The 26407-nt window shown below is 37.4% G+C and overlaps 1 protein-coding gene across 1 annotated transcript in view; it reads left to right on the forward strand.

Annotated features, from left to right (window-relative positions):
* DPP6 (dipeptidyl peptidase like 6) overlaps nt 1–26407 on the forward strand; it is a gene marked incomplete at both ends in the record, with an annotated part of 415156 nt that overhangs the window by 283594 nt on the left and 105155 nt on the right. Inside the window, one exon of the mRNA XM_084281883.1 lies at nt 16271–16323. Coding sequence (XP_084138009.1) covers nt 16271–16323 — 53 coding nt within the window. The remainder of the gene's footprint in view (nt 1–16270; nt 16324–26407) is intronic.

The following is a 26407-nucleotide window of genomic DNA, read 5'->3' on the forward strand; positions in this document are numbered from 1 at the left end:
AGGGGTTACAATAACAAGGATTAAACAAAACCCCATGGGCTTGGGTAGATTACTGTGGTAGTCAAATAGAGGAGTTTGTGTAATGGTGATAGAAGAAGCAGAGGAAAGCAAATGAGAAGGAAAGTGATTTTCTTGAGTGACGTGGCTAGATGTTAAATAGAGAATATTTAATTGCCTCTATTATGAATAGCTGTCATTGTAATGGAAGAGAGGACATAAAGTGGTCCAATTCTTCTTAAAGCTTTGTTTCTTCGTTTCCAATTTACCAGTTCATTACTGTGTGTGAGCTAGTTAAGAGCAATTACATACAGGAAATCCTGGCTGATTAATACGGACCAAACTGCTAAGTCTTCTGAACAACAATTAGGGCTTAGAGACTTTTATAGCTGATACAACAGACCCTATTACCTATTTTGTAGTTAAATTAATGAATTTTTATAATGTTGAAAGCTGCAAAGAATTAATCATCATTGTAATTAAAGGAGGTCCAAGTACTTTTTTTTTTTTTTTTAAGTAGTTTCTGTGGTGACTTTAGTACTTCTTTCCATCCTGCCTGTTGCCATAGATGTCACGATGTTTTACAAATGGTTGTTGGTGGTGTGTTTTGGTTAATGCTTCAGACAGAGAGCTTGAAAGTTCATTGTGGCCCTCCTGAGCTAAAGGCACCTCAATGGCTTCTGAGCTAGAAGCATAAAATCCTAACCAGGTGTTAAGCAACAACTGAGTTTTGTTTCATTAAAAAGGCCTTTTCTTGGTCTATGGAATTTGTATGGGTCTGGAGAGAGAAACTGAGGAGCTGGAGAGGTGGCACCAAGGAAGCCTCGCAATGCCCACTCCAAACATTGTACATTGTATTGAGAGCAAGAATGAACTAGAAATGGGTTATATTTCCAAAGCAGACTATCATTATAGTTGTTGTATTTTTTTTACTGTTTGTCCAAGTCTGGTTGTTATTTAGAATGAACAGGTTTTGTGCTTGTGGCTCCAATTACAACCTCATAACTGCTTTAATTAGGCATGTAAAAATTAAGATAATATAACGCTTGTTATCTCCAAAACACTAATGGGTATAAATATTAATGAATTCTCATAACATCCTTTTGAGCTAGGTGAACACTATTATTATGATAAATATGCCTCTGAAAATTAGACACTGTCATAGTTATTATCAGTAATACTGCTAATATTTTAGCTATGATATTTATTACTTAATTGAAACAGATTTACCAGTGTTAGAAATAGTTTTTTATAAACCTGTTTTCTTTCTGTGGCAATAAATATATTTCAAATTTACTATTTTGTATTCCTATACAACTTCGTTTTCAGGAACAATGATAATTTATAGTGCTTGCACTGAGTACAGTGAGAAAAGTTAGGATATTTGTTCCATAAAATCAAGTTACACATTTAAATGATTTGTTTAATTTTTGGCTCTTGCTGTAAACCAATAGAATATTCAAGAGGAGCACTTGAACCACATAGACTCATCAAATCTATTACGATTTGGTAAATCTTGTGTATATTTCCCTAAAATGACATCTTTGATTGCTTCCTATATAATAAATATTCCTAGTACCTTTGAGCAAATAGTTAATATTTCAGTGCAATTCTCATACCTTCTGAAATTGCACAATTTTTATGAGCATGCCTACAGGAGTTGTTAGCCAGTTGATTCTGGGGAGCCAGGAGTGAACGTGAGGTCCTTCTGTTTTCTGAATCACCTTACATTCTTAGGTCCTGTTTTGAGTCACGTTATTTGAATAGCCAAAAATAGCAGAGTAAATATCCTTGTTTAATAATATACTTTTTATCCTGTTTGTTGTGATACTGATAAGAAGTGCTCCAGCTCCATTTACATAACAAAAGCTAAGGCTTGTGTGTCCAGAAGTATTGTATTAACAAGAAAGTACCAAGAACATAGATGAGGTTAATTTTCTGGGTGATAGTTTACTTTGTATTTGAAGCCGAAGTAGTTGCTATTATTTGAGAAAATCTAGTGGCAATCATTTAATTTAAAAGGCGAATGTGTTTTGATTTTTTTTTCTTTTTAATTGTGAATCCAGTCTTTCTAAAATAACCTTTGTGACAGACTGCTTATCTTTTCAAATCTAAAACCCACCATGAATAAATTCACTAATCTGGCATTTTGAATGTGGGCTGAATAGCAACAAGATAAAAAAGCAAATTTTCAAAGGCATCAGAGAAGGTTGATTCAGGACCACTTTCATTCACTTTTTGGCTCTATCAGACCTAGGCAACTGCAACCTGGGGCACCTACTCTTCACAGTCACCTTGGATTATATAAACCACAGCTGGTAATAAACCAAATCTGAGCAACTGGGAGATTTTCCTAGGTTTGCATCTCTGTTCAGGCAGAAGTAGCAGTATCTCTGTCAGACATAGCAATGTACTGAGTTCTGCAGTATGTTGGTATCAGTAATTGGTTCAGCCTAATTAATATTTGATATCTACTGTGGCAGAAAGAGACAGGGAAGTTTGCCACACAACTCTGGAGGGATTTATGGGTTTTCAGAACTCTATTAGAGAATTACGCAAACAGTGTCTGCTCAGGTGTCCTCATTTGTGCCTTTGACTGCAGAGCCCTTGCAATCAAGAATCTTTTTTTCTGATGCACACACTTCAAAAATTAAAAATTCTCACTATGGGAGGGTGCATAGCCATTTTAATTGAGTAAACATGCTATCAGGTGGCGGGAATATTTGTTCTTACTGCTCACTGGTGATCGCTCTTTCCAATTTCTAATATGTGGTGTGTTTGGAATAAAAATTTTTGGATGCAGGCATAGGACAGTAGAGCACCTATTAGTGGCAGGTTTAACCCTTTAACTAAAACATTTCATTTTAGTAATGTTAGCACTAGTTTAGGACTAACACAGAGAAATAATAGGTCAAACCTATTCCTTTTTTAATACATTTCGGAGGAGCTTCATGTTTTGTTACAAATCCCTGCAAACCTCCAACAGAAAATTGCTTCTTTATGTAGGCTAAATGTATTATTTTTTCTCTTAAAAACAATCCTTCTGCCTTGACATGGCTTAGTTTAATTAAAGAAAAAAATCCAGCTAAAACAAATAGGTAGATTGGGATTGGACATTCATATATTAGCTGCAGGAACATTTTTGTAGTTGACTTCCTTGCACAGTCGGCGTAAGTGTATCCCAGTTTAAATTAGGAGACTGTAACTGTGAAAGAAAAAATGGGTGGGTGAAGGACTCCTGTGCTTATTATCTGGGGGGGGGGGGAGGGGGGGGCGATTTTCACCGCTTCAGTGTAGTCCTGGGTGCTCACCACAGCATCATCTCTTCAGCAAGTGTTGGAGAAGCAGAATCGTCTAAACATTGAAGGTCTTGGTGGGGACCCTGCAATTATTGTGGGTAGCCATTACAGTTACTTGTGGCCTTGCAGCCCTTTCCTGGAGCACACAACTAAGCTGCATTAGGATCCCAATTTTTTAGCTGTGTTGTTCCCCATTATTGAAGGATATTTTCATCAGAAAAGTGCATATGAAATGATCATCTAAATGCTTTCATAAAACACGATACAAAGTGTTTGCCATAAATTACAGGCAAAGATCTGCCCAACAGGTACAATTCCCAGCCCCCACATTCCAGTTTTGCTAATGCATACTACCTGTATAGCAGGGGTTCAGTAAAAATGAACTAAATCTCATTTTCTTACTGTGTCTCTATTCTAGACACCATTGTTTAATGTGACTATTGGAACAATATACTAACTGCAAGAAATGGAGAGCACTAAAACTTGAGTATGCTGACTTCAGCTACTCTGCCATACCTGTAATTAGAACTCTAACTTTTTTTCTACTAAAAACAAAGGATTAAACTCTTGCTGCTCTTCTAACAATATCCATAAATTGAGCTAGGACTAAATTTTAAGCCTCATGGTTTGTGATGGGAGACTTCAATACAAATTGTACAGATGTGACTGAGTAGAAAATAATACTTCAAACTAAGCCAGACAGTCTTGGTCATGTAGCAGAGGCCAACAAACTGTGTCCTACATTTATCCACAGACATAGATATACATCAGTGAACAGAAAAGCAAATCCACAGTTCCAGGGAAGAGTAGAGTAATATCGAAAGTCAGAAATAATTAGCCTGTCATGCAAGAGGGCATAGGTATATTATGTATCTGTATCAGCTATCAGCAGTCTTCCTCTGTAAATATTTTCTTTAGCAAATGAGATTTTCATCAAACAGAGAGGAGAAAATAAAAAGACTCGAGGCAAAACACTATGATACAAAAACAACTTGCTTTTTTTTTCTTGGATAATATTACATTTTTCATGCTACTTCCTTTTCTGAAAGTATAGATGATCTAACTTTAACAGACAGACTGGTAGAGATTAACATTCTAACAAAATTCACAAAACACCTTTTAAAAAAGTCCTGAAATTTATTTTTGAATAAAACATATGTAAGGTAATTGTGCAAGGTCTCCTAGACAGTCAAAAATCAGGGGAACCTTCCTTGCTTTAACAGGAATTAAATAAATGCTGCTATACAGAAATTACAGGGAAAATAAAATAAAAATAAATTATATATATATTATATATATATAAGAACTTAATAAAAAAAATAGATTCCCTTCAACCTACAGGAGCTTCAGAATTACATGATAGCTGAGTTCCTATTTTTAGTGTAATTTTGCCGCCTAATTTTTCAGAAACAATGAAAATCACATTTTATGTTGCAATATAATAAGTATAGACAGCTGTTTTAAAACGCTAAAGAAGGAAATATGTTAAGAATAGGACGCAATATAGGAATATGGCACTGATTCAAAGAACATTTGAAAAAAAAATCAGAAAAGATTTAATTCTGGTGCCTATGCAGAAACAGAGGAAACAGTCCCTGCCTGCAGGAGTTTATAATCTAATTCTGATTTTGACTCTCTTATTTATTTATTTATTTTAACTCACTAGAATATGAAGAAAATATATTTAGTGCCCTCTTCTGGAAAACCAAATCTTTCTATGCAGAGCACCCCAATGAAGTTCCCATACTCAGAAATGCAAATCTTCTGATTCAAATGTTCTTTTTTAGCTGTTACATGCCTCAATCCAGGGAGTGTGCATCTCTGTGTTTCCCCTGACCAAGTGCCTTTTATCTCTTTAACTGCCTGGAGAACTCTGTTTTTGTTTTTGTTTCAGGACTATGTTAAAACCAATAATTATCCTTGGGCAGCTAACAACCCAGATTTGAAACTGGGATCTTCTATTCAATTTTCTTCTATTCTGTACAGGGAAAAAAAAAAAAAAAAAAAAAAAAAAAAGGAAAACCACAACCTTACACTTTCTTAGAAAGGGAAATGAATCCTAGGGCGTTATTCAAGTCTTTAAAGTCAAAAGCCTTCAGATTTTTGTGTGGAAGTGTGGAAGAGTATCAGTATTGCTGTGAAGGGATGTGCAGCATGAACGGGATGGGGCATGCTTTGTGTTTCTTCCTGCCTGGTTTGCTTTCCCCTCACTTTTCGAAGAGATGCCCACCATCACCACTGTCCATTGACCCCTCAGACCCTCAGAAGATGTCTGCAGAGGCCCAAGGATGACACACAAAATGCCCTGCTGTTAGAGGTCTCTTTTGTGATTTCACTTGATAATTTCCTTATCTCAGAAAATAGAAATGTTGCCTCCAATGAATTAGATCCACACATGCATCAAGATACAGCTCAGAGTCTTTTGATATCATGTGGAACTGGAAAAGGAATCTTTCCCTGAACAGAGAACATTTTGGGAGCAAGGTGCTTGGCATATATCTGAAGGCTTTCATTCTACTTTCACATCCACTTCCGTGCTCTTTCACTTCTACTCTCTAGCTCCTTTTGAAGGTCTCATCTTTCCTGTCTTGGATTCCTTTCTTTGAGTATTCTAAGACTGCCCTGAGCCTATGAACATCACAAAAGATTTCAGTGACAGTGCTAGCCTCTTTGTAGTATACACCCTCAGAACTGCTATAGTAAAAAAGCAATTTTGGTATGCTAAGGGTAAATTTTAATAGAAAGAACATATGCTGTAGTTCTATAGCTGATTTCTGCTGCTAAAGTGAATTATTTAAAAGTGAATAAATTAATTAGATATACTAAACATTCAGCCCATTTTCATGGCTTGGTTCTCATGTAATTGCTACAAAGCTGCACTTTGAATTGTAAACACCACAGAAAGGAGGATTTTAGAATCCCCCCACAGTCAGCCTGCCCAGCTCAAGAAATATTTCATTTAAAGAAGACAGTATCTAATGCTTCATTATAAGCATTGATTATTAAGCATTGATTTCTCGTGCTGTCCTTTAGCCCTCTGATTTATACTTTCAATGTCAACCAAGGTGAGAGTCAATTGAGTGAATGTAGATGTGAACAACGCAAACTCCTCATCTGTATTTGCTTCCCTGGGCTGCATTTGTTTCCAGGGTTCTCTAAGGTGCAGATCTGAGGCTGAAATGGACACCAAAGGCTGATCAGAGGAATCATACCCCATGCATGCTTTCGAGACCATTGTCTGGGAAAGGGGTGTTGCTACATGGTGCTTAGGGACTTGGTTTAGTGGGTGATGTTGGTGGTAGGGGGATGGTTGGACGTATGATGAAGAGTGATGAAGGTTGGAAGATGATCTTGGTGGTCTTTTCCAACCTTAATGATTCTATAATTCTTTTATTTTATGATACATGACATTGTAGATGCAAAAATAGTAAATGTAAAGAATGACTGGAGAAATCAATGGCAGAGACATCCGTCAAGGAAGGCAGGTATGAAGGCAGCAGCTCCAAGCTGCAAACTGCAAGAGCCTGGGAGTGCTTCGGGGAGGGATGACTATATCTATGCTACCTCTAGTCTTCCTTCTGAATCTGCATTGGGCTACTGTCAGAGCCACGATGGTGAGCTGGATGGACTCTGGGTCTGACCCAGTACAGCTACTTTTGTATTCATAGTTATTAGGTAATAATAAAAAGTTATTAGTGTCTGTTTTTTTGTTGTTATTGTTTTTATTGTTTTTACCTTTTCTTTGGATATATTGTAGGGTACATCAGAATCACAACATTAACTTTGTACTCAATAATTTTACCCTCAAGTTTCTCAATGGGACTTCAAAATAGGCAAGTGCAGTGTTTGGAGAATTTGCATCCACTCTTACACTAAGGTTACTGTAGAGCAGGAGGGGAACCTGGGAGCTTATACTATGTGATGTGAATACCAACAGAAGTCTAAAAAATAAAAGATCAGTAACATAATGAGCTCATTATTCAACCCTTACTCATGGTTCTTAATAAATTGATTGCAGATGCTCCCCAGTAACCTGGGACAGAGTAGCAATGAGTGCACAAATGCTGGTGCAAAAAAAAACAAACAAACAAAAAAAAAATGCTTCAGAGTGCTTTGTAGCTGCCATTTTATTTACGATTAAAAACCAGAACAGTCGTCTTTTAAGCCAGTGACTGCAAGTGCTTGCTCATGCTGCTGGTGCCAGTGGAGTGCTGTGAGGGACAGGTGGCTCGGGAGCAAAAGGAGGCTTTTGTAATTGCTTGGCAGGGCAGAGCTGTATTAGAGTGCAGCAGCAGTTGGCAGATTGGATTAACGTTCTCCTAGGGGCAAGATCTGGCACATGAGCTGTATGTTAATACCTGTAGCCTAAGTTGATTCTGGAGCTGCATTTGTAACAAAAAGAACATCCGCTTTACCTCCACCATGTCACAAAGGCATAAATCCTAACACTGGCATCAAATTTCTCTTTTGACATCATCAGTAGAATAAGGCTCTCAAACGTGTAATTTGGAAACAAATCTTTTAATAAAGAATTATTATCATGAAACAACCGAGATAAATAATCAGTTTGTTGAAAATGAAGTAGCAGCACTACCTTACAGCACTCTAGTCCATCTACTACTGTATCGGATGCAGCCATCACACTTTATTTGTGGTTATCTTACCAACTAGAGGCGACATTATTTGTAAAGGAGTAATTCTTTGGTTTAGCTGGTTCAGAGACCTTTGGAATGGTAACTAGAAAATCAGCTTCTAATGCCCACACACCCCGCGGTATATTTGTGGGAGAGATTTACATATTAACTGAGCTTGTTGCCTTCAGCATATGACCCTATTACAAATAGCTTGAGTTTGTGTTACAAATGTTTCTAAAAAGCAAGACCCTATGGCATGAATATGCCATCCTTTCCCAATGTCACCTTGTTGCGAGATTGATTCTGCTCCAAGGAAGCCTCTCCAGCATGGGTGGCAGGAGGGCTGGCCATTCACAGCACCGCCTGACTGGAGAGCTGCTCTGATCGTCCTCTGCACACCAAGGACGAACTTATAGCCTCAGGCTCCTTCAGGCTCATATTGCAATGATTTAATTTTCATTTCAGAGCAAATGGATTGAATTGTTGAAAGATTTAGAAAACAGAGTCATGTAAAGATTTTTCTTCTGTTCTCCCACTCTCCATCCCTTGTACAGACCATTTCATTCTCTTCTTCCAAAGCAATTGCTAAAATTTCTTCCCAGTTCAGGAGATACTCAATTTCTTGTCCTTGATTTTATATGACATTGGGTAGCAGTAGAGGAGTCCTTTATTCGCACTGATATAACTGAAATGAGTTATATGAGACGCTGACCCATTAGGTCTCCCTGAGACATTGGTTGCTTCATGTTGCCTGCATCATTTTGCCCAGGAACAAGTATGGCGAATTCTTTGGCTGATGTGTTGGGATCCTTTCCTTTCCAAAATAAAGGTTTTATTCCCTTCTCTCAGTAAAAACACATGCAATCCCCAGGTATAGATCTTGATTCTTTTGCCTAAATGTTAATTTAAGTTGGTTCCTGTGGAACACAGAGACAATTATAACAAAGGCAACCAGTTGCCAAATGCTCTGCATCTCGATTAATCCCTGAGACCCCTTGTTCTAATTGCCCTTCCTGCCTAAAACTATTTTCCCCATCTCTGCCCTTTCCTGAACTTACCAGACTACCCCAGCATGGCACAGCACTACTAATGCACACTGCCCAAGGCTGCAACCACATTGCTTGTGGGGCTGATCATCTGGCTGTGGTAAGAGCATCCTAAATTGGGTGTTTGGGAACAGCTGGGGGTTGTTTGGCTGCCAGCTGAAATGATGCACAGGGAATACTCGATGATAGCATTTCATTATGGTTTTCCTAATTTATTAGAGGCACAAAGAGAAATGGGCAGTGCTCCTCGGAAGGCTGCAGTAACAAGCTGGTACACGGCATGAGACTGCATTAGAGGTACATTACTTGGGAAGGCATAACGTATAAAAGGATAATACAATGTAGAGACAAAAGAGAGTTTGCTGCCTCAGATGAAAACAAAACAGGTCAGTATCACAATGAATTTGAAAGGTGAGAATGTTGAAAAGACTTCAAATTATATGGCTTTATTGATTTGGTTGGTTCTTACAAACAATCAAGCTTAGGGTACAAAATACTGGTATGGATTTTTTTCTCCTTCCTTTTTTTTTTTTTTCATTACAGTGATACAAAAGAAAGATATGGTTTTTCAGAGAGTCTAATTCCAGGTTGGTTACTATGGAGTGCCTATTAAGAATAAATGGTGGTAATACTTTGCTAGAATATGGGGCTGGGGAGAATATATATGGCCAACCTGTCTCCACAAACTGAAAATAAATAAATGGAAGACCATTACCTAATTGCCCACAAAATATGCCTCAAAGAGAGGTATCTGCTTGTGCTCTAAATCACAAATATGTAGGAGAATCAAGAAAAAATGTAATTTCACCTAAACATATGTCTGAAAGATGAGAAGTTGGACAAAACATTACCAAGAAGTTAGTGTTCAGCTACAGGACTGTTTTTTTTCATCCTTTTTGGAGGGTCAGTTCAAACTACTATGGGAAATGAAGGATTTCTTCTCAATTGAACAGAATGGTTCATATGTTTTCAGGTTGTACAGACTCAACAAAACTGATAGCATCATGAGGAATTTTGATGAAGGCAAATGATGACTCACATTTAGTCTTTGATGTTAACTTTCATCAAAAATACAGAAAATTCTCCAAGCAGGTACAGTGACCTGCTTTGATTCTCCACAGAATACCATAACAAAGTATGGCAATGCAATATTTTTAGTCGGACAATTATCCTTGTCTCTAATGGAAAATTTATATGGATGACATCTATTACCCTGGAAAAACAACACAGTATTTTCTCGTTGATGAAAGACTGATAGAAAAATCAGTGTGACAGTGTAGCTCTGACTGTGGGTTATCCTTTACTGAGCATAGTACGTGCATGTAGTAGAAAGAAATGCAACCTGTAGCTAACCTTTGCTTGTGGTTTTCCCGCTGAACATTTTTTTTTGTCCCCTGTTCATGCCATCATTAGAAAATGGGGTACCAAGCACTCATGCTGCTTCCAGCATAGACCTGCAACCCTCCCGCATTCTGCCATCACTTTATTCTCTTTTCCCTCTTAATTTGTCACCTTCAGAACATGGTGAAACATCACAGATATTAAGGAATAATTCTTCTTTTACCTGCATATTTTACTTCACAGCATGAATTACAGTTTTATGGGGTGCCAAGACCATTATAAAAGGTGTAGCATGTAATTATGTCACATGTTTGAGATCATTCAATTGGACTTCCATATGTGCATTTGGGGGGTTGTCTGCTCATAGCACAAGTAGGAAAATGGACTACAAAATCTCTGTACAGAAAACATTTTTCTGTACAAAAAGTGGGAAACTCTTTTAATGGATCTGGCAGTTCCTGTTTCACCAGCCACTTGCACTTTATTTTTGCTATCTTACTGTAGTGCATGAAAAGGAATATATTATAAAGATAATTTGGGTCTGTTAAAGAAACCTGAGGGGATTGACTATTTGGAGATATACTTTATTGTTACAGAATAAAAAAAATGGTTCCTTTTACCCAGATAACTACTGAGGGCTTTATGATTAATTATATTAAAATACTTTCTTGCTGTTCTCACACATCAGCGAACTACTATACAGGGTTTTTTTGATGACTATTTGGAATGATCATTTTTGTTTGGGGATGCTGGGGTGACTTTTTGGATGTAATATCTGATTACTGAATATGAAGAACACACAAAATAGTAGATATTATGTATTAAGCTATTCAAACTGCTTTATAATGCATCTTACAATTTTAACTTACTCTATGGCTGTTCCTTTTCAAGCTCTACATTTTATGGGATTATTTGTGAGTTTTCTAGGTAATAATTTAATCTAAGTAATAACGCAGCATGAAGGACCAGATGGCTCTATGGAGTCATTTAGAAAATGGACACAAAAGATGTTTTATTCCTGTATTTATCAAGTAAGTAATAATCGGGGAGTCATGGCAGACAGTCCATTTGTGTTTAATCTCAGATCAGCAAACTGTTCAATACACTGAGAGATAAGACACTAAATTAGCTTTTTGATTGAACAGCCTATTGGCTGATGAGAAGATTGAGCTGGGTTGGGGAATTTTCTTCTAAACATCCTAAAATAAAGTTTTTACTGCCTGCATGTGCATTGTTTCCATTGATTCAGCACCTTGTCATACAGACATTAAGGGAAGCCATTTGATGAATGCAGATTACTTCAGTTGCTAGCAGGGTATCAGCCCATGAAGTGTGACAGAAACTGGCACAGAAGATGGAACTGTAAACTAAACTCTCTAAACTCTTCCTTTTCTTTTTTTTTTTTTTTTTTTTTCTCTGATGGTAGTGCTATAACCTCAGCAGATATCATATCATTTTCATCACAGCCATATGATGGAAACTATTTCCAAATTTCCTTCTAAAAAAATTCCTAATTTCCATACAAAACATTTTCCTAATTCTTTTTCAGTTGCACAGGCAGTGCCAAGCTGAAAATAATGATGAAAATTTTATACTTTTAATAAGGATTTAATGTGGGTGAAGGTTCTGTTGTGTCCAGGTTGTGCCTCTGTGACAAACCCAGTGAGATGTGGGGAGGTCACAAGGAGCCTGCCTGTCTTTTTGGACTTATGTCAAGTACTGCTGCAGTTGTCTGGAGGCATGAACAAGAGCTATGCATTCTAATTTAAAGTATATGAATAATCACAATGAATAAATGAGTCCGAATCCATTCCATTTTTCAATAACATACATTTTCTGTTTAATAAGCCCTGCTGCACTAGGATCTGTGTCTTTGGAGATCATATAAGGGCTTTCAAGGAGAAATTGCACTACCATCCACACCACATTTTGCTCTGATGGGGAACAGAAATTGCTTTTTCCAATTAATATCTGTAGCTTGTAAGAATCAAAATTGACTTGCTGTTTTGGAATTTGGTGGCAAGGAAGGAGACACTGCTTTACTGCAACACATGCTGCAAGGTTTGCAGTCCTGTTGTCATATGGTCAGGTCCAGGTTTCTTTGTTGATTACATAAAACAAGGCCAGTGGCTTCACAGCAAAGTCTTGTCATACATAGTTAGCCCTGTGTTTTTCTGAATTTGAGAGAGAGAATTGCCTTTACAAGACTTGGGCGAAGAGATAGCTATGTATATTTCTGCTCCTTTGTGACTTCAGCAAAGCCAGGCACAGGTTGCAGCAAATAACATAGATTAAAAGTAAGCAAGATCTGTGCTGTGACCTGGGATAAGAGACCCAGTGGGACAGTGCTTCTGGCACAGTGGTTTTAGTATAATGACTTTTACAACACTCATTGATTACAGCTGGCATGGAAGTTTTTGTGACCTGGTTTTGGTCATACCTAAAACCCTTCAGAACAGTCTTAAATCTGTTCTGACCTATGTTGGCAGGAAGACTTGGCAAGCAAGGTTTTACAGATGAAAACAATGCCAAAAACTGCTACCTTTGAAAGCATCTCTTTTCTGAGAGGAGGTGTGTGCCTCTGATATGCAGCCAAAAATTAGGGTTAAGAACATCAAATCAGTGCAATAAACTCTTACTACACCCCTCGGATAGATAGGAGGAATGCAGAGAGTTAACACTGTTATTTTTGTTGAAGAAAATAAAATCAGAGAGGCTACATGAAATGAATATGAACCTTTAAGAACTGTCCAGTCTCTGACACCTTGGGTGTCAGAAGAATGGTGATCTCTTTTCTACACTTTTCCTTGGTGTGCAGTTTTCCTAATGACAGGTAAACAATTGAATTTGACTCAGTTTTTCAGCTGATATATTAAGCAGACATAGCCTTTATCTCAAAAATTTAAAATAATTTCATGGTGTTTTTTTGTTTTGTTTTGTTTTGTTTTGTTTTTTTTTTGTGTGTGTGCTTTTTGTGTGTTTTTTTTTTTTTTTTTTTTTCCATATCTAAGAGGAAATCAGCCATTTCAGTACTCAGGAAGGCATTAAATGGTGTTTCTTCTGGGTCCCTATCTGAGTAGGGGGGTTGGTCACAGTTTGTTTTCCAAACATGTTTGAAATAGTGAGGATGAGAAGGATTTTTGATCTGCATGGGGTGTTGTGCTAAAGAACTAAAATAATAATATACATCTGATCCTGAAATCTTTTCTCATACAAGTTATAGTTGTTTACGTGAGCAAACCTACCGACTTTAAATCTTTCCTCTTTTTTAAATCTTTAAAAGAGGAAAGATTGCTCCAGTGAATGAACTCTGCAAGCTACAAGCCTTTGAAGTCTACAACCTACAGGCACAGCTAATGTGAGAAAGTTTAGAGTTTGCCCAAGACCCAAGACAGTATAACAAATAATGTTCAGAAAGTAAAGAAGTTCTCTAAAACTCCTACAGATCTATTTTTTTTCCCCACACACACTCCTAAACTCTCTCTCCAAATAAATAAATAAATTCATAAATAAATAAATATTTACATCAGTCTCCGTTAGTGGCTCTAAGACAGCTCTGAACTCTCCAGTATGACTACAGGGACTCTGTATCTCAAGTGGGAACACCAGCAGATGTATTTCTCAGGCTGTTCCTTTTCCCTCCAGCTTTCCACATTTCTACATCTTGTCCTGAAGCCCTTGATGCTTCCCTCTGTTCATACTTATTCTGGGGGCTGATTGGCTGATATGTGCCTCTGCTAAGAGACTATACAATGAATACCTTGAAGGCCAATCTTTGTGTAGTTCACATTTTTTATATTTACATCATTTTCTATATCTTAGTGCCAGGATACTTGAAGACAAAAGTTGCTCAGTATTTATTAGCATTTATTAGTATTTATTAAATATTAGGAAACCAGTGAGCACAAAACTGTCTTTCCATACTTATAAAACTACTTCGGGCTTAACAAAACTGCTTGTTAAATACATCAGTATTTCACTATATGGCCATGTATGGTTTTCCAGCTCTGTAGACAAAAGTAGTCCTCTACTACATTCTCTTTAAAGAATTTTAGCAGTTTAGGAACCTCAACAATGCTTGAATAAAAAGTAAGGCCATGGGCTTCAGCAAGGTCTGCATTTTCAGTATTTTAAGCTTCAAGAGCTCTTTGGAGTTTTGGTGTGATTGGGGGTAAATGAGATAACTAATTTATTTGATGTCATCTGTAACAGGTGAAGCTGAAAAGGATTTGTACTAAAATAAATGCTATCTTGAAAAGAATTTGTTTGTGCTACTAGACCTTCCCTGGCATAATACACCACAGAGATTGACCTTGTCAGGGGAGATTTATGTACCTGTGTGCCTCAAAAGAGGTATGATTTTGGGGTACAACCTGGTGATATCCTTGTAAGAAGATGAATGAATTGCAGAAAGGAGGGATTTCACATCCATATGCCATTCCCTCTCTGCATTTCATAAGGAGAAAACCATTGTTTTCACCTCTATATTCTAGTTGTAGATTTTTATTTTTTTATTTTTTTTCCCCCAGGGAGTTTTTTCAGTAATGTAAAGATTTAGTGTTTGGATTCAAACTGTAACAGAGAAGTTTGTTTTGATATCTACAAGATGATGTACCTCATGTTCTCATGTTTCTTTGCCTCTCTACTAAGCCCCAAAAAGATGGGAGCATCTTAGAAACCACTGTGCAGGCTTGCCCACGAGAGTGACTTGCAGGAAGCCATGCTTACTTGTCTTTGATGCTATCAGTGTGCCTGGGATCTGGGATGGTCTCTGCTGAGGCTCGCAGTGCCATGGAGGACATGGTTTCTAAGCATTAAAAAAAAAAAAAAAAAAAAAAGTACCTAGTGGGGGAAAAAATCATTATCAGACAAACTTGATTTGTGAAGCAAGTATTCAAGAAAATTTTTCCTTTTGTTCTCTGGGACAGAATGCTTTTTGAGAGCTACTGGAGGCAAGGAGAATTAAAATTTGAAACAAGTGTCCAAAGGAATGATTTTCATATACCTCTATATATGTATATTGTAACGGGGCATAATTGCAAAAGTGGGTGCCTGTGTATTTATACAGGCATATATTTATACAAATTTGTTCTTATTTAGACTTTCACGCTACTGTCTAGCTTTTTGTGTTGCTCAGCATTTCTTACCTTGGACAACCACAGATCCCTATTAGGGAATGCATTGTCACTAGAGGAAAATTGTCCACTAATTCTTAAATCACTGACCTTGACACCAGTATTATTATTATTTACTACTTAGAAAATGTCATAAAGTCTTCCTACTGAGATGACCTGCCATACAAGCTGACAAGCTCCTCCCCAGGGCCCAAAGACTGCAAATTGATATGAAGATGCAACTTAGCAACTTAACAGGTCAAACAAATGTGAGGTCAGCTTTATGCCTGAAGTCAATCAGGTTTCATTTGCTAGCTGACATGGGTCTTACAACCCACTCTGAGATCACGTAGTGTCACTCCCTTTTTATTTATGCAGGAATAAAGCAGAGAAATATGTGTTATATCCCTGTTGTGTCTAGTTATAATGATGGAGAATGTCTCTAGCTGACCAAGGTGTCCTCATTAATGATTGTTCTATATTTAGCCCGTGTGGACAGCATGTGCCCCCAATTTAATCAAAGACCTGGTAGTCATGGTAACGACACTGAGCATCTGGATGTATACGATTTGGCAAACTGTAATAAAGTGCAAGATGAAAAGCACACACAACAGTGCTAGGTGAATCCATGTATTGTGTTTTTCTTTTTTATTTATTTTTTTTGTGTGTGTGTTTTTTTTTTTTCTACTACAGATTTTGAAGTACTTATTACAGCTCCCTAGCTATAAATACTAGATTTTACATATTTATTTATTTATTCAGAGAAAGATCCCTATTAATGCAGGTGACAACTACTAATCTTTTTTTTTTCTGTTTTGTTTCTTAATTTCATTTTGCAGGTGTATCAGCATTCATATACGGCATATTATGTCCTCAGCAAAATACCTCATGGGTAAGCAATTATTCAATACTTTAATTTTAAAATTCATTCATTAAGAATTCTGCAAAATAATGTGTATCTTGACAAATGGTTTCCCTGTGACAGCCCTTTGCAATGGTCTGGCAATCAGCTGCAGCAACCACTGTGCTATGTGTTGTACCAAAGATTACATAGTCTGGAAACAGAAGTACTCAGCTTCCCTGGAGAGCCAGACTACGTGAATTTCATATTCCAGTTTTCAAGTTTTTGGACAGAATGTAGATGTGCTGGTGTCTGGCTGAGAGACAGTTGGCCATTCACCAGAGTGCAGTTGGAGGATCTATCCAAGGGAGTTTAGTTCCTTAAATTTAGTCAGAATTGAGGCATCACCCTTCAGCTTTGGGTCTTTCAGCAGTTTCCCTTGACACAAATGCTTTCTCTAGCATCGCAGATGAAAGCAGATAGAGAAATAGTCTGTTTCCAGGATCCTAATGTTTCTTTGATACACACACTCAAAATTATACTGAAGCTATGAGCCTTTGGGTTTATAATTTATCTTTTCAGAGAGTGTGAGGTAAGTGCAGACAAACAATAATGCCGCACAGGCTTTACAAAACATTTTTAAACCTAACGACAGCATATTGCTTTACATAAAGCATATAACATGCAAGATTACAAGTCATAATATGTAATAAATCACACAGACTCTTCCTTTAAGCCCCTTATCTCCTTTAAGTGCAAAGTGTTTAAAAACAATGGTAAAAAATAACAATACATTGTGCTGAAATTTAATTTCAGTATTTATTGTGCTTATTCACTAGGTTATCATTTCTATACATTATGGTTAAACAAGTAGCAGAAGTTTGAGATCCTTGCAACAGCTCACAAAACCAGAAAAATTAAAAAAAAAAAAAAAATCTACTTGGTTTATGTACAAAGCGATCATAGAATCACCAGAAAATTCAGGTTGGAAAGGACCTCATGATGTCCGAACTCCAGCTAAAAACAGTCTGCTCAGAGCTTTATCCAAGGGTTTTCGAAATCTGCAAGGACATGGACTGCACAGCACTGCTGGGCAGCCTGTCCCACTGCCTGATTGTCATCATGGGGAGAAAGTTTCCCCTTATGTCCAGGTGATATACTAGGATTTGCCTCAGCACACTTGTTTGCACACGTGCAATAAATAAATAAATAAAAATAAAAGCTGAAATAACTTTCTTTGGTTTCCACCAAGCAATCAAGAAAAAATACTTTTTACAAATAAAGCTGTACTAGGAATACCTATTTTGAAATCTGTGAGTCCTGGAGCTCACAAATTCTGCTTCCATATAGCATATATTTTGTGATCGACCCACAATAAAAAATCATGAGCTCAAGGTTAAATTTTTTCCATGTACAGGTAGAACACGTGTATTAGGAGATTTTTCACCATCATCCATGTCAATGCTCTGGCATCCCAGTGTGAAACATTCCAGAATTCTTCATTCTCTTTCCTTCCCTGTCTCTGTCTGATCTTCATTTTTTCTTACTGGATTTATTTTACTTTTTAAAACTTCATCCTTATGGCCAATTATATCTGAAATTAGCTTGTGGGTTGAAAGGATGTCAAGCAACAGGCTGAACACACAGCATGAGCACATAAGCTTTATATCTGCTCCAAACGTGGCTAAAAGCAAAAGCTTTTGATAGACAGCACAGTTTTATCCCAGAAAAACAGTACAGGTGAAGACAGAAGTATCATACATAGTGTATATTAGAAATGCTAAAAACTAACAATGCAGGGATCCAGGCAGTTTGCTACTACTGCCTGACCTTTCTTCATCCCTGACAATGAGTTCCTTGTCAACCCAGCCTGAATTTTATCACACACTCAGCTGTGTTTTACCTTTCTCTTCATGTTGTTTGAGTCATGGTACAGTCAGCTGAAGGAAAAAATATGTCAGAGGAGACAAATCCACTATGAGGGGAAGATTTGGAGAATTAAACAGTGCTGGAAGGCATACAGCTGTATCAGGCATTGGGGTCCCCACAGGACGATGCAGTGTTGGATCAGGCAGCATCTGACAGGAGGAGATTTGGAAGTGTGGCTGTGTTTGTGTTGTGGAAGGTATGATTTACAAAGCAGTTTAGGCTGTAGATATGTATATAGGCATTGCAATCCACTTTGCAAAGTAATGATTGCTTTTATCTTTCAGGTGATCATAGCACATGCTAGTGTTGGAAGTCATGGCTTATAAGCATTTTCATGGAATGTGGGCATTTATCATTCTTCTGGAACGATAAATTTTAGATATTTTTTAGGGTAGTGCAAGAAAAGAAAGGGCAGGTGTGGTGGTTGATGTTGGATATAACAGGTGATGCAATGCATCAACTGACCTGGTAGTAGAGTCTCTATTGGATGAAGGTAGGAAAATCTCTTCACATATTTCATATTTAATACAGGATTACTGCTCTGATGGATGGGCGTGGATGAAGATCGTTGAGGTCAGGACCCAACGTGTTAATACAGCACAAGGTGCAGTTCAGTTTGGTGCCCCAGCTCCATCATTGACAACAAAATTTGCAATCCACAGGCAACATCATTGCCTTCCATGAGCTGATAAAATGAGGGATAGCTCTTCTAGGGCTAACTATTAAGGAAGCCAAATAATCTAACCTGTGGCATCACTTTTTAAATAAAGTGACATTAATGTCAGCATAAATTGTTTTTTAAAGGGAAATTTCTAATTCTTTCTTAAATGTTCCATAGACTTTCCAGATTCAGGCTGTGCCTAAAGTCAAAAGGGACTTGTACAAGCATTTTGCAGGTTTCATTCAGAGCTTTCCATAAGTGCAATGTGCCAATTTGGGAACACCATCAGCTGATATGTTGACAAATGATATTTTATAAAGGGTACAGGACTGTAACATTTTTCTATGAGAGCTGCTGTGAAGATGAACTCCCTGTGGAAGGGGGAGTAGTGCAATTTGGCACTCTACAGGACAATTGGTATATGTCAATGACATATATACCAATGATCTTATTTAAAAATGAAAATTAGGCCGAGGTAAAAGAGAGGGTAAATAAACCTGCAGGGACTCTGCAGAGATTTAATTTCTTCTTCTTTGTAATTTCAGCCTTCTCACAGCCGCCTCTTAGTACATTCAGGCTAGAAGGCCCTACAGCTTTTGCTACGCTTGCTTTCTGTTTTGTTGTTTTTGTTTGTTTGTTTTGTCTATTTGATTGATTTGTTTGCTTGCTTGTAGCCCGAGATTTTCATTTTTCAGAGGGGAAGCAAGCAAAGATCTGCAGTTCTCATTTTCCTGGGCTGAGCACTTGGGATGTGTAGGGGAGTTGGGTCACTTCAGCTTTCCTGTACAACGTCCTTTTTTTTCTCCTCCCTATCACCCAAAAACGTGATCCTGGCGCCGGGTGCCATCTAGTGGAACAAACCTCTTTTCTCACTTCTCTTCCCTGACACAAGCAGCTCTCCGTCGACCCCTTCTCTTTTCTCTGAAAGATGCTGCTGTTCAGATACCTGCTGGTAAATACTTACAGTTGTCTGCATGACAAATATTTTTGCAAAGCTCCTCTCATAACCCCAATGTTGCACTTGCCGCGTTGTAATTGCCAGCTAATTGTAATTTATAGGTATTGTGATTGCATCCCCAGGCTTAGATGTGCAATAGGTAGTTCTCATGTGAGGTGCTGGGAAGAAATGGAACAACAAAACAAAACAAAACAACAAAAAATAACCTACAACTATTTCATAATTATTTTTTTTTACCTAGCTCTGGAAAACAAACATTTAGCTAATACAATGTAGGCACAAACCAACAATCTGTTTTTTTGTTGTTGTTGTTTGTTTGTTTTTAATTATATTGTGGGTTTTAATAATATTCCTCTAACTAAGTCCAATATGGATTATTTTAGTCTTTCACATGTTTGGTTGGTTTAGGTAAAAGGCTCAGTTTGCACACAGTTCTCAGTCAGTCCATGGGGAACCTGACTGTTCCCCTCACCCTGCTACAGGGTTTCCCTCACCAGTGTTAACGTCATTTCACAGCAGTGCCTGCTGCTGGGCTACTGGTTTGGTCTAGCACTGCAGGTCCTTAGCAAGAACTAACTTTGGATTGCTATCCCATTGGGTTCCTCTATCCTTAACTTTTTGCTATGGCCAAAAATAATACTTTTTTTTTTTTTTTTTTTCTCTAAACTTTCTATGTTGTGTTTACATTTCTTAAAATAAAGCCCATCATAAAACATGCATTTTCTCAGACCTCCTAGCACTCATCTCTTTCTGCACAACCCATTTCCCTCTGAGCACAGCAAGTGGCAGAGGTTAGCACTGCCCCCCTCCAGTGAAGTCTCAGCATGGTGTTAGCACATCCATCCGGGGCACGTCACGGCAGCTTCCAAATCTGCTTATAGGGATCAGAGAGAAGTTAATAGTTATCCCCACTCCTCACTGACTTTGTATACAAGGAGGAGGAAATTGCAAATTCCTACTGCTATGAAGCATTCACAGTTCTTCCCATATTCATATGGTGTAATCAGAAGAACATGGTAAGTAGTTAACAGTAGAAATTGTGGGGTTTAGTTCAGCTCTTCCTACATACAATGCTTTATAAAATATTGCACTACTTCCCCACACTGAACTCCCATTACGTTCAAGAGAAGTTCCATGGGTGGAGTGAATGCAAAATATGCTTTGGAGATCTACTGAAGTGATAATGGGAGGAGGATCTAAGCCCATTCTTCACTGTGAGTAAATTTTCAAAGTGATGGCTGTAGTTCTCTGCAGTGCTCTCACTGATGTTCCTGTCTAATTCATTTATACAGGTATTGGCAGGGAACAGAACTAAAGAAAGCTTAATTAGACTTTGCATACACCTGACCCTATATGACTTTGAAAGACAAGCAGGTTTTCCTTGCACATGCTCTCATTTTCATGTTTATAGTAAAAGGCAAAAAAAAAAAAAAAAAAAAAAAAAAAATCCGTCAGAGAACTGGCTGCACTGCTGACATCTTCCAGACCAACCAAGTTTCTTCTGTTTTGTTCTGGACTATTATGCCCTTTCACTGCAGCATTCAAACATTTTTGTACAGCAAGAATCTTCCCGTACTTCAGTGTCTCCATCTGTGAAGCAAGGAGAGAAATATTGCTTACCCCACAGAGGCAATATGTGATAATTACTGTGGAGAGTGCTGCACGATTTCACTCTTTCACATTTATAAACTAGAGCCCACATTTTATTTTAGGAGGAAAAAGCACTGTAATTAATAGAGTCTGTTTTCAGCTAATTAAATTTTACTTATAGGAGCTGAGTATTTTCCCCTAACAATGACATAGGGGTTGAAATAAGCCCATATAAGAGGTATGTAAAAACAAATAGTGATGTGAAATTTGTCACCAAAAAAAGTAAAAATGTATTGTGCAGTTTCTAAATAATTGACTACTGTGGCATATTCTCCCTCATCCCTCTTTCCCAGTTATCAGTTCATCATTGTATCATCTTTCTAAGGTGTGTTATGTAGTTAATTCAGGAACCTCTGCTTTGTAATGTCATGGCTCTTGTGCCAGACTCAGTGCCAGTATGCTCTTGTGAGGACACTCATGGTCAGATATGCTTACTCAGTTGTATTTGACTGCAGAACAGTGGCCCTTGGAATACACTTAAATTTGGTAGCTAGATTGTGGAGCCTAACCTTAAATCTTCCAAAATGAATTGGAATCTTTAAGTTGAGTTTACTGGAATTTGTCTTAATCTCTCTTGGAACTGTTGGGCTTCTTGCTTTTATAATCATCTGAATTAAACACTCTAAATCACAGTGCTTGAAGAGCAGTTAAATCACACGTGTGTTTATTGCTTGGGAATACATTTTGTACCTCTTTAATAAGAAAGCTCCAGCATTTATTAAGCAAGGCACTCATTTGAGCATCACTCACTTCCAAGTGGTGGCAGGCTGAAAGCAGCTTAGCCTTGGAAGGCAGTTCCAGGCAGGACTCTCAGCTGTGCTGGTGGGAGGAAAGCCACTTCAGCAGCTCAACACCATATCATTTCCACCAGGGATCTGCCATTTGTTCGCCCATGTTGGTCACTGCGTAGCATTTGTAATGTGAAATGTTCCTCTTCTGTGTAGGCAAAGCACTTCTTTACCACACACTTCTCTTTTCCAGAGTTAGTTGTGATGTGGGTGGACACCTTAGAAACCATATATAGCAATAATAATAAAGAATGGGCCCCTGATGGGAGGATTGGATATTAAGAATTAAAGTAATGACTGCTGAGACTGAAAAAAAAAAAATAAAAAACTTAGGTAATTAATAGTTAGATGCAGATGTTAGCGGCTTAGCAAAGAAAAGCCCAGCAACCAACTTTCTGATGTTACTGAAAAGGTCAACAGCTTATGGCTCATCAGAAAACTGGGGAGGAAAAAAAAATAAAAATGATTTGAAGCAAAGTCTCCCATAACATTTGTATGAGGCAGCATGCCCTGAAAATGGAGGTAGGATTCCTATTAAATTCCATTCTTGAATAAAATGTACAAGGTTGCTGAATACATGCACAGCTGGACCATAGAGCTGCCTTCCAGTACCTAAAGGGGGGCTGTACAGGAAAGCTGGGGAGGGATTCTTTGTCAGGGGGTGCAGTGATAGAACAAGGAGGAATGGCTTTAAACTAAAAAAGGGGAGATTTAGATTGGAAATTAGGAAGAAATTCTTTACTGAGGGTGGTGAGGCCCAGTCCCAGGCTGCCCAAAGGAGCTGTGGCTGCCCCATCCCTGGCAGTGCCCAAGGCCAGGCTGGATGGGGCTGGGGGAAGCCTGGGCTGGTGGGAGGGGGCCCTGCCCATGGCAGGAGGGCGGAACTGGATCATCTTTAGGGTCTCTTCCAACCCAAACCATTCTGTAATTTTGTGATTGCTTAAAAGCGATAATATTGCTGTTGATAAGAAATGGAGATAATGGCTCTAGTGAGTGTTTGTCTTGTTTATTTTATCAGATGAGAACATGATCTATGTGGGTAGAGACTCTTTAAAATACTGTGTTTCAATATTTCTGAAAACATCCACACAACCCTCCAAGATGATTTTTATCCCATTGACGTGTTAGAAAATAAGGTTTGTTCAAAGATTCACAGTTTGCAAAACTATATGGAGAATACTGAGTTGTTCTAGTTTTCTCTGAACCCCAGTAACATGAACTGTTAATTAGAATAGAGCACAAGCCCAATATTCAATCTCTTGACCCAATTAAAGGTGTGATCAAATGTCCATTGAGGTCACACTGTAACGAAGCACTTCTGCTGGTCCAGTAGTGGGGAGATCACAGCTGCATCTTATTTTATGTACTAATAATCCCATATTGCTCTCTGCAGGCACCACTTCCTGGTGCTATATTTTCATTAGATTTTCAAAGTCAGACAAGGTCAGCTGGATAGAAAACACTAAGGTTTCATCACAGACGTACTTTCCTGGAAACTGACAGAGTTGCTCTGAAGAACCATGTGCTTTTATCCTATGTCCATTATTGTTGAGATCTCAACTAGATTGTTGAGATTGCTTACTAGGTTGGTTGTCTTAATTTTTTATTTTTTTCCCTGTCTTTTGGATAACTGCTCTTCCCAGAGCTATTGTGATGGAAAAGCATCTGCTATAATTCTGTCTAACCTTCTTGATAGCATTCAAATATTTGGATTTTCTCTTTCCCACACCTCTGGTGTAATTAATGAGACTTGAAATCCTGATAAATCCAGTGCCTTACCTCATGCTTTGCCTAGCTCTGAGATCAGAGCTGGCTGAGAAATCTCAACAGAGTCAGAGAAAATTACTTTTAAGTGGTTCTGTTTATCACCTCTCATTTTCTCTTTAGGGGACAAAATAATACTCCAAGGCAAAAAGTGTTTTATTGTTGTGCTTTGTTTTGTTTTATGAAGCAAAAATCCCCTCTATAAGTTATGATTTAGAGGGGTCACATAAAAAACACGATAATCTCATCCTTTTAAAAATACTGTTACCAGTATCTAAAGACCATTTCTACTCTTTGCTTACTCAGGGAGACCTAGGGATTTTGATAACAGTTTGCTGTCTTCCAGCCTGGATTACCGTGAGTCCTAGCTATGCATCTGTGTCTGTTACATTTTTTTAATCAGTTTTTGTAGACCTTCACTAGAAAGAAAAGCCTGTGCCTTCACTTTACATAACTCCCAAAGGAAGTTGATGGCTTCTTTTCTGACAAGTGATTGATTTTAAAGTGGTATTAGTATTTTACAAGCTTTTCCAGGTCTAGTATGAAATATCACGTTGATGGATGCTTTACAAACAGAGGCAAACTATAATCAAACAAACTTCTGAGCTCCTATTCTTTGCTAAATCTGACTGAATTTCCAAACTGGGGACAAAGACATTTTAGATCCCATGTGTTGTATTTTTTTTCTTTTATGCTCTAAATAAATGACATTTTATCTTGAACAAAAAGGTTGGTGAGCTCTGTTGTTTTTAAGAACAGCTGAGATGTTTTTAAGAACAGCTAGATGATCGGATGTCTATCTGTAGTTGAAATTAGTAAGTTCAAATTGCTTTTATTACCTCCTCTTACTGGAACACTGAAAAGCACTGTAGAGGAAGTATGTATATGTGTGTGTTTATGCATTAAATATTTAATAGTGGATAAGCGTACCTGAATGGAAAAATTTTCCCTATCTATTTAATCACTTTTATTTGAATTCCAGTTATGTCTTCTGACAGTCTAATTTCTTGTTTAACTTTCTGGAAAGTCTTTGATTCTCATTTGTATTATATTTTATACCATCTCTCTAATATTCTCTATAGGGCTGTGTGTCTCCTGGGAAGCAATTTTCTTAATGACACCTGTCTCTTCTTCTCCTTGGTGAATACTGAAATAAACAAGTCACTTAATTGTTTAAGAATGCTTTTTTGCTCCTTGAGAAATGGCATTCATGCTTCTTGAAAACCTTCCACTCTTTATCTAAACTTATCTATGATTCTTTGTTCACTTATGAACAGTTACGTTTTACTTTCTTTTATTTCTTTTTGCAAAGTTCCTCCATTTCACTTTTTTCCTCATCATTCATCAAAGCTTTTTTATTATGAAGTTTCTAATTCTTTATAAACCTTCCACATTTCTCCTTTCCATGGTGTTTGCTTTTTTTTTTTTTTTTTAACATTTTTTAATATCTTTCCTTCCTTCTTCCCAAAGAAGAAGAAATCTATCTAAGTTTCTGCGTGATTTTATGCTATTAGAAGTAGATGTGAAGACACCAAGTTCTAGTTCTGAGACTGATAAGTAGGATAGGCAGATAGGTTTTACAGCTAACCATAAAAATGTCTTAGTGAGCTGACGTGTTTAGGGCTGTTATCTTTCAAGATATTCAGTGCTCAGTTGATGAAAATAGCAGAAGCAGGTATTCTTTTCTTCCTCACTTTTTTTTTTTTGTTTGTTTGACTGTTTTAATTGTCTTTATTTCTTTGAGTTATTTGCATATAACACTGCAACCTTAAAATGTGTTCTGTATTTTCCAAAATTATGTCCCAATTAAACACGGGTATTCAAAGTTTTTCTCAGGAACTAATTCCGGCTCATATATTTAGCTCTGGTTATTCTTTCAGAAAATAGACATGTGGAAGTGGTCTTTAGTGAAAATTGTTATATTTTTATTAACATCGGCCATAGGTGCAAAGAATTTCATACAAATGTTGTTGTTTTATATTGGAAATTAAGTTAAAAAGTTATTAAAACAGACCCAAAGAAGAACAGTCCATACCACACCCCAGACCTTGACTGTTTTTGAGTTTCAGACTTTTTCAATCTGGTATTGTGATATATTTTTCTTAGAATATTCTTGGGGTAAAAGGAAACTCACTCAATTACAGTGGAATTTATTTATTTATTTATTGTTAAGCTTCACTTGAAGTACTTACTATAGAACAGTTTGTCATGTTTCTTCTCAAAGGGAGACTCAGTGCCATAAAGTCTCCAGGGCAAACTTCTATTCTTTAGAATAACAAAAATTGTCTGAAGGAACAAATAAATTGGAAAAAAAAAAAAAAAAAATTATGCAATCTCTTTAAAACTAGTCCCTCATTAACAACAGTATTTTTTAAAAATTTAAAA

Source organism: Netta rufina, assembly GCF_964035555.1.
Source record: "Netta rufina genome assembly, chromosome: 2".
Taxonomy (NCBI): domain Eukaryota; kingdom Metazoa; phylum Chordata; class Aves; order Anseriformes; family Anatidae; genus Netta; species Netta rufina.